General features: G+C 48.0%; 1 protein-coding gene across 1 annotated transcript; it reads left to right on the top strand.

Moving 5' to 3' along the window:
* Positions 1-6,386: 6,386 nt before the first annotated feature.
* Positions 6,387-7,565, top strand: LOC129188126 (trace amine-associated receptor 13c-like). Its single transcript, XM_054788213.1, has 2 exons — positions 6,387-6,556; positions 6,761-7,565. The coding sequence occupies exons 1-2, from the start codon at positions 6,387-6,389 to the stop codon at positions 7,563-7,565; spliced, it is 975 nt and encodes a 324-aa protein (XP_054644188.1).
* Positions 7,566-9,811: the final 2,246 nt, after the last annotated feature.

Raw genomic sequence — 9,811 nt, 5'->3', positions numbered from 1 at the left:
TATTGTAGGCAAAGAATTACTTTGTGACATCTCGCCACACCAGACCGGCCATCTACTAGCCACTCAGCGACTAGCTCCACCACATGCTCACTCACAGAGCCTCACTCACAACGCCTCAGGCCAGTACTGAAAAGTAATGCTATATTTTGGAGCTGCTGCCACTGCTGCTGTGTTTTTGCTTTTGAGTTTGGAAAAGTTAATGCTAGGTGTAGCGTTTGTTTGAAATCAGTGCGCCCAGGAAGGAAGTTCCGGTCATGCTCAAAGTGACGGCAAAGTCATGTCTGTATTACTTGTTATCATGAATGGTCCTATTAATACATGCTTACAGTATGTCTATAAAAGCTTAAAATAAGGATTTTGGAGGTGTTTTAATAGCGGCCTTTGTAGGCGGAATTGGTGCGTCCCATTATGTGCATTAATTATCTGCCTCTTTTAAGATGTTTTTATATCTTGAGGACACACAGAAAAGAGAAAGACTTGTGTTCATGTCTCACATCAGGATTGTGGATGATGGCCACAATTCCAAGAAAAGTGCAGTTTTAAAAATTACTGACATACAGTCGTATACAGAACACCTGAGAGACAGCATAGCATGTAAGACAGTGGAGCAGGAGGGGACAGAGAAGAAGAGAAAAGGAAACGGGGGGGGGGGGGGGGGGGGGGGGTGTTGCGGGGATGAGAGGGGGACAAAAAAAAAGAGAGACAAGAGACAAGGACAACAGCTGCAACAACAACAATTGTGACAACAACAACAGAACAACAGAAACATACAGAACTTCATCAGCAAATAAATGTCTGTGACAACTATAAAGACGAACAAGGACATAAGGACAAAGGACAAAACAATATCAACAACCACAATGATAATGCTGTCAATGACAATCACACATAATAGTAGTCACAAAATGATAAACTATGATAGTGATCACAATGATAATACTGCATTGAAACAGTCACACATAATAGTAGTAATGAAATGATGAACTATGATAGTGATCACAATGATAATACTGCATTGAAACAGTCACACATAATAGTAGTAATGAAATGATGAACTATGATAGTGATCACAATGACAATACTGCATTGAAACAGTCACACATAATAGTAGTAATGGAATGATTATCTCTGATAGTGAACAGAATGATAATTACTGTAATGCATATCGTTGTAAAAAAAAACAAAAAAACGACAGTCATAGTGCTGAAATCACCGTCGCTGTAATAAAACCAACAACATAATAACAACCTGGTTAACTCAGTGAGTAATGTGGGGAAGTACATATGTACTGTGAGTGTGCATATGTACAGGTATCTCTGTATGTGGGGAAGACTTCATATATATAAAGGTGCAAGAATGTGTGGGCGTGTAATTGTCACTGAGAATGCATGAAAGGAAAGGGGCCGCCTTCCACCTCCCAGAGAGCCTCTGAGAGATCACACCCCACAAAGGCAGACAAGTACCGGGGGCCACAAACCGGCAGGCCCAGAGACGCCCCCACAACCGGAAAGAAGCCCGCCCACGCCAGAAGCGCCAATCCGCCCCACTGCCACCCCCACCCCCAGGGAGCGGAGCCCGGCCCCGGGCCAACCCCCGCCCGACCCCCGACACAGGGCCGCCCCGCCCAGGGATGCAAGAGGCACACCCTCCACCCACCCGGCAGAGGCACGGGCGGCAGAGATGTATCACCCAGCACTCGACCCCACGGAGCAAACCTCTGTATGCCCCCCCCCCAAAAATAAATTACTAAAATAAATAAATAAATAAATGTACACACACGCACGCACATACACACTCCTACGCACCCACACGCACACACATACACACTCCTATGCACCCACACGCACGCACATACACACTCCTACGCACCCAAGCGCGCACACACACGCACGCACGCACGCGCGCGCGCGCACACACACATGCATGCACACACACGCGCACACACACAGTGGTCGACTGCCCGACACCCGGAAGCCTCACCCTATACCCCGTTGGTAACCCAAGGAGCAGCGGAGCCGGGGACCCCGGGGTCCCAGACATACAATCCAGAACACAGGCGCGGAGAGTGCGGAGAGTGCGGAGAGCGCGGAGAGCGCGGAGAGCGCGGAGAGCGCGGAGAGCGCGGAGAGCGCGGATCGCCGGGAGCAGGAAGACACTAGGCCACACTCTCCCAACGGTAGGACGCTGCCAGCAAGGCAGACGGAGGAGCCAGCGAGGAGGAAAGTGGGAAGGTGAGCAAGCGGGCGGGAAAATGGGCGAGCAGCCAGGCGAACCACCACATAGCGCCAACCGACACCCGCGGGCCAGCAAACCCCGAAGAGGGAGCGGGAGCACTGCACCCCAAGCCGCAGAGAGGCCAAGCACCAGAGCCAAGAAGGCGAGACCAGCAGCAGACCAGTCGACGGACCCCACCAACCACCAGAAGCCAGACGAGCCACATGGCACAAAGCGCAACGGCGACAAACGCCCAAGCGCCCGGCAGAGCACAACCCCCCCCCAGCGGGCCCGGCCCCAGGGCACACGCCCCCCCCAAGCCCACCCCGCCACCCAGGCCCACAGTATCCGCAAGCATGACCAAGCCCCAACCCACCAGCCGGCCCGGCGCCGCAGCGCAGAAACCACAAGCCCCCGCGCGCGGCACATGGGCAGCTCCCCTTCCCAAACAAGCCCAACCGTAGGCCACCCCCCAAAGTCCTATATGTATGTGAGGTGGTGCAGTGGCACAGGAAGGACGGGGGCCCCATACCCCAACGCCGCCCAAACCGAGAAGGGGGGGACGAAGGACACATGTCCGACCGGCCACCCACCACAGCCCAGGCTCGGGCGAGCCACAGGCCGCAGGACACACCACAGGCCCTACCCGGCCCACCAGGATGCCCAGTCCGGCCCACCCAACCCCCCAGAGGCGATACCCCCAGCGCCTCCCAACACCGGAGCCCCACCGGAGGTAGCGTCCACAGCACTACCCCCAAACCGCCAAACACCACGGACCAGCCACACGCCCCAAGGCAGATCCGACTGCCACCAGGACAGCCAGCGCCGTGCCCACGCACCCCCTGCAGGTGCCAGGGAGGGACAGAGAAGCAAGCACCGCACGACAGGGCCCACGAGAGGAGCGGCCCTCCGCCCAGCGCCCAAGCAGATGCCCCGCCCGCCCCGCCCCCCATGCCGCAGATCGGCCACCACTCCACCCCCCGTACACCCACCAACACGCCAAGGGAGAAACCCGGGAGGGAGGGAGACAACCGCTGGCCAGGAAGCAGAGACCAGCCAGACACCAGCAGGCAGCAGGGACCGCCCGCCAGCCCTCCGCAAGCCCCACCCCTAAGGCCCCGGCCAAAGCCACCTCCGACCGCCCCACCCCGGAGAAAGCATCCCCCCGCCGATCCCGACCAGCGCCACGCAGAAGAACACCACGCCGCCCGCCCCCACCCACACGCACACCCCCACCCGCCCACGGCTCCCACACCCCCCCGCCCACCAAGCCACAGCGGCCCCGTCCCTGAAGGGAGAAAGCAAGGGATCCCCCCGACCCCAGCACCACGCACCCCCCAACCCGAGCCCAAATCTCACATCCGCGACCCCCACCTCTGCGCCCCCAGTCACCCGGGGGACAGCCACAGGCGCCGGAGGACAACAAGCAGCTCCCACCTGTCACACATACACCACACACATAAATCGGTAAAATTAAATAAAATTTTAAAAAATTAATAAAATTAAATGAAAATCAAAATAAAAATAAAAGTAAAAATAAAATTAAAAATAAAATTAATAAATAAAAAGGGGCAACCCAACCCACCCTCCCACCCAGGGGAGACAGTTCCGCAGGGGCAGCTGGGCTCAGGTACCCGCGCCCCCACCAGGCAGCCAAGAAGGAGGGCCCAGGGCAGACCCCGCCTCACCCACAGAGGCAAAGGAGGCGAGGGAGAGCCAGCGCCACCAGCTGCACACAGGACCCCCCAGCATCAGTAGGCGCCCGGCACCCGCAGGATGCAGCACCCCGCCCACCCACCACCCCTGAGGTCAACCAACGCCGTCCCCTGGACGGGCCCCCCAACCCCGCCCCATCACCCGACCCGGACCGCTCCCCACCCCCACCCACCAGCCCCCGCAGGCAGGCAGCCCAGCAAAGAAGACCTGGGACACCAAGCCCACCCCCGCCCGCCCCCGAGGTACCAGGGCCACCCAGCGACCAGGACCACACCCCATGCCAGATGAACGAGACCCCCAGGGGCAGAGACAGACGCTCTCACCCCCCCGAGAGTCAGATCAGGGAATTAATTATTGGTGCCCATATAGACTGAAATTCTGACATTTGTTCCTTAGATTCAGCAGACATTCTCTCCATAGCTATATAATCTAACAAAAGATTTTGTAAAGAGCTATGTTCAGTTTCTTCCTTGATTTCCAATTGATGAGAATGGTTTTCTTGGCGATGCTTAATGCAGTGATGAGAAGCTGTGTTTGGTTTGTTTCTACATCAATTGTGGAGAGATCGCCCAGCAGGCATAGTAAAGGGGAGGTAGGAATGGAGAACCCAAGTGCCAAAGATAGGTACTCACACACTCTGTGCCAAAAATTTTTAATGGGAGCACAGGTCCACATGGAGTGTAAGTAGTCATCTATTCTATGGTCTGAGCAGTGTGTACAGATGTTAGAGTCAGTTAAGCCCATTCTAAACATTCTATGTCCTGTGTAGTGTACTCTATGAAGGATTTTAAACTGAATCAGATGTAGGTTTGGATTATTGATTAACCGGGAAGCATTGAGACATATTTGCTTCCAGAATTCAGGGTCACAGCTTGTAGATAAATCTGAGTTCCATTTGGAGATTGGTACTCCGATTGTGTTGTCATTTTTTGAAAGTAGAACATATAATTTAGATAATGTTTTAGGGGCAGATATTTTTAAAAATTGGTCAATAGTGGAATTGCTTTCCCATGATATAGTCCTGAAACTTGCTTTAATTATAGATTTAATTTGTATGTATTCAAGAAATTTGTTATGATTTATTCCATACTGTGTAACAAGGTCGTTAAATGAGATAAAGTTGTTTCCTATAATTATATTTTTCATACAACGTATTCCTTTTTAGTGCCATGTTGGGAAATTTAATGGTTTCTTTTTAAGCAAGATGTCAGGATTATTCCAGACGGGAGTGTATTGGCAAGGAGTGAGCGAGAATTTTGTGTGAGTGGACACCCTTGCCTAGTACCTCTTTGTAAAGTAAATTCTGGAGAGATGTGATTGTTGGTCCGAACAGAGGCCTTTGGGGTGTTGTATAGTATTTTAATCCATGTTCTAAATGAATCTCCAAAGCCAAATTTTTGTAGTGTTGCAAAGACAAATTTCCAGTTTACTCTGTCAAATTCTTTTTCAGCATCTAATGAGACAATTGTGGTTTCTAAATTATGGATGATAGAGTAATCAATCAGATTGATTAGACGGCATACGTTGCTAGTTGAGTTTCTCCCCTTGATAAATCCTGATTGATCAGGGTGTATTATATGAGGGGTAACTTTTTCCAGCCTTACAGCTAACGCTTTGCATATTATTTTAAGATCTGCATTAATCAGTGAAATTGGACGATAACTGGAAGGTAGTGTTGGGTCCTTATCCGGTTTCAGCAGGCGACTGATTGTAGCTGAGTTCATGTTTGGAGTCAAGCATGAACTGTCTTTAATTTCCAAAACCATTCTAAGAAATATTGGAGATAGTAATGACCAGAATGTTTTATACAACTCGGCAGGGAAACCGTCGGGTCCTGGTGCTTTGTTATTCGGCAACCGGTGTAGAGCATCATGAAGTTCTATTAATGAAATGGGTACATCTAAGTTTATCACCTGTTCGTCATTTAATTTTGGTAATTCTATGGTGTTGAGAAATGTATCCATATCTGGGAGAGATGGTTTAATCTGAGGTGTATATAGATTTTTATAAAAGCTCCTAAAGACGGAATTAATTTCCTCCGGGAGGTGAGTGATATGACCTAGAATAGACTTGTGAATTGTAATATGTGATTTATTCCAATGTAACCTGTATGCATGTTGAAAATAAAGTTAAACCATGACCATTACCCCGGTACCCGATGGGGTCTCCCTGGAAGCTCCACCAGGCCCTGACGGTCCTCTGTCTTTGTGTAGTTAAGATGAAGGATCATCACTGGCATCTAGAGGGCAGGGAACCTACAACCCAGGAAATCACCACCACCCAACCCCCTAACAGGCAGAGCAGGTTACAGAGTGTTTGGTCCACCAATGAGATTGAGGCAATGACTTCACTGAGGGGAGGAATGAACAAGAATGAATACATAAATGGGATGTATTTGAGAGAGGTTTAAACAGAAATCTGTCTCAGCTCCAGCTTCACATCTCTTCTTCCTGATGATGGAGACAGAGAACCAATCAGAGGTCTGCTTTTCACAACTCAACATTTCCTGCAGGAACCCCACAACTCATTGGTCTGAAGGTGTTCTTTTGACTGTTCTGCTGTCCATCATCTGTATCTTCACTGTGGTTCTCAACCTGCTGGTCATCATCTCAATCTCCCATTTCAGGCACATATTCTTTTTCACAGCTCACAGCGATCTTTTCCTGATGTAGCGTGCTGCATGACATTTATACTCTGGCACTGTACAATATGTGTTTGTTAATGTGTCCTCACTCTGATGTCTCACTTGATTTGTTTTATTACAACTTTTATTACAACTTTAGTCCACTAAGAATATATGTTTTCTTCTTGATTTCTTCTTTGTCTCCAGGCAGCTCCACACTCCCACCAACCTCCTCCTCCTCTCTCTTGCTGTCTCTGACTGTCTGGTGGGCCTCCTGGTGATACCAGGAGAAATCCTGCGACACACATCCTGTTGGACTCTTGGTGATGTTCAGTGCTTGTGGTACAACTACCTGGCCTACTTTGTGACGTCTGTTTCCGTAGGAAACATGGTGCTGATATCAGCTGATCGTTATGTCGCTATTTGTGATCCTCTGCATTACAACACCAAGGTCACTGTGAGAAGAGTCCAACTTTGTGTTTGTCTCTGTTGGTTCTTTGCTCTCCTCTACTGCAGCATCATTTTGAAGGATCAGCTGATGCAACTAGGAAAGAATAAGTCCTGCTATCGAAGGTGTGCTGTTGTTATTGACTATTATGCAGGAGTTGTTGATGTTGTTGTGACCTTCATCCTCCCTCTCAGCATCATCATCACTCTGTACATGAGAGTGTTTGTGGTTGCTGTGTCTCAGGCGCGAGCCATGCGCTCTCATGTTACATCAGTCACGCTACAACATTCAGTCACTGTCAGAGCAAAGAAATCAGAGCTGAAAGCAGCCAGGACTCTTGGTGTCCTTGTCCTCGTCTTCCTCATGTGTTTCTGTCCATTTTACATTGGCACTCTTACGGGTGTGGCGTCATATTTAAGGTTTGTGATTATTGTGTTCTATTTCAACTCCTGTTTAAACCCGTTGATCTATGCCTTGTTTTATCCGTGGTTTAGAAGAGCTGTTAGACACATTGTTACTCTGCACATACTGCAACCTGGCTCCTGGGGAGATAGCATTCTGTAGAATAAAAGGTGGACAATTTATTTTCAGTGTAGCTCACATGAATTCATTAACCAGTCATGTGATGTCATCCAGCAGCCTCTTTTCTCTAAATGATTCAATATATTTGAATGAGATTCATGTACATCCAGTTAAACTCCAAATGATTGATACGCTGGCCTCTTTTTGAGTTGAAATGAATTGTCTTTGCTTAATCTATAAGCTGGAAAGAAGACAAGAAAGAAAACAAAAAAGACAAGAAAGTGGCAACAAGCTGAAAAAGTATTCAAATATTAAAATGCTGTTTTCATACCATTTTAAGGCAGCACATTTGCATGCATAATTCTAAAGCATCTGGTATATTCCATAGCGGTGGCTCTAAACCTATTTTGAGTGAAGTGGAATATTTTGTATGTGTTTGTGTCCATTTTACATTGTTTCTCTTGCAAGTTCAACTATTTCTTCATCTGCTAAGTATGTTCAATATCTGTTTGACTTTACCTCCTGTTTCAGCTCCTGGTTTAGAAGAGGTGTTAGACACACTGGAGACAACACACGGTAGACTTACATGTGCTTATAGTTTTGTAGACTGACAAACTGCACACAGCATATAGGCATCTGTACAGGTCATTGACATTGTGAATCTGTTCTCTTCTGTACACACGTGTCATTAAATGTTGACAATAAATTGTTTGGAGTGAAATTTCCCTCTGGTCTGTTCCAAAGTGAGTCATTTTGTCATGAATAAACATAAAAAACAACGTGACTACATAGGGAGCTAGAGTATAAACAGACACGCATTGCCACAAATTACACATGGGTAAAGGCTCCCATCTAGTGGTGACCACATTCATTGCACGGTAAGTCTCCCTGCTCCCTACAGTAATATCGAGCTTCGTTGCTCAAAACTATTAGCCCCCTTTGAACTTTTGAGCATTTCTCTAAAATACAGCTCAATGTTTGCAACATTCGTCACATTTTATATAGTAAACCATTCCTCAATGAAGTGGCCACATGTGGTACACTTTTGGTTGAAAATGTATTTTCAAGATACCTTTTGATGAAAACTGAGGTGGTTACTCAAAAACCTCTGGACAAACTCTGATGTGATATTCTTGGTGGAAGACCCAGCAACGACCTAAACCTAAATGGACTACTTCACATTATTCAAGATTCAAGAGTTTTATTGTCATATGTACTTCACACACAACTCCACTCAGTGTCACATCCAGAAGTTCTCCGATGACACAGCCATCGTTGGTTGTGTTTCAGAGGGGAATGATCTGGAATACAGAATGGTCATCAGGGACTTTGTCAGCTGGAGTGAGCTTAACCAGCTGCAACTCAACACCAGCAAGACAAAAGAGATGATCATTAACTTCCAGAGGAAAACATCTCACTTCACACCGGTGAACATCCAGGGAGCGGACATAAAGTTGGTAGACAGCTACAAATTCCTGGGTGTTCACCTTAACAACAAACTGGACTGGTCCGTCAACACCCACGCCCTCTACAAGAAGGGCCAGAGTCGCCTCCACCTGCTGAGGAGACTGAGGTCCTTTGGTGTGTGCAGGACTCTCTTACGGACCTTCTATGACTCTGTGGTGGCCTCAGCCATCTTCTATGCTGTGGGCTGCTGGAGAGGGGGCAGCACGGACAAGGACAGGAGAGCGAGCTCTGTCCTGGACGGTCCTTTGGACTCCGTGGAGGAAGTGGGGGAGAGAAGGATGTTGGCTAAGCTGACATCCATCATGGACAACACCTCTCACCCGCTACATGACACTGTGGGTTCCCTTAGCAGCTCCTTCAGCAGCAGACTGTTACACCCACGGTGTAAGAAGGAGAGGTTCCGCAGGTCCTTCATACCGACCGCTTTCAGGCTCTACAACACCTGCACCACCTGAACCATGTTGTAGTCAATATGCATTCTTTACACTGTACTCTTTACTTGCGTATCTTGCTTGCTGCTGTAACAAGTGAATTTCCCCGCTGTGGGATAAATAAAGTACAAATACAACTACAAATAAAACTGGTGGTTCTGCTATGCAATGAAATTGTTATTCTGTTCATTCTCCCAAGAAAAGAAAGAAAACACAAAAAAATGAATAAGAACAAAAGAAACATTAATACCAATAAATTAAGTAACAAGAACAGAAGAGACATTAATACAAATAAATACTGACTGTGACTGTGGGAACAGTATGCTAAGGTTTCAAGGCCTCATCCTTTACAAAAGCAGCATTCATATACCCATATACCCAAACAATTCA

Source organism: Dunckerocampus dactyliophorus, chromosome 9 (genome assembly GCF_027744805.1).
Source record: "Dunckerocampus dactyliophorus isolate RoL2022-P2 chromosome 9, RoL_Ddac_1.1, whole genome shotgun sequence".
NCBI classification, from domain to species: Eukaryota; Metazoa; Chordata; class Actinopteri; order Syngnathiformes; family Syngnathidae; genus Dunckerocampus; species Dunckerocampus dactyliophorus.
Note: the sequence above shows the minus strand (reverse complement) of the source record. Positions and strands in the feature narration are given on the sequence as shown.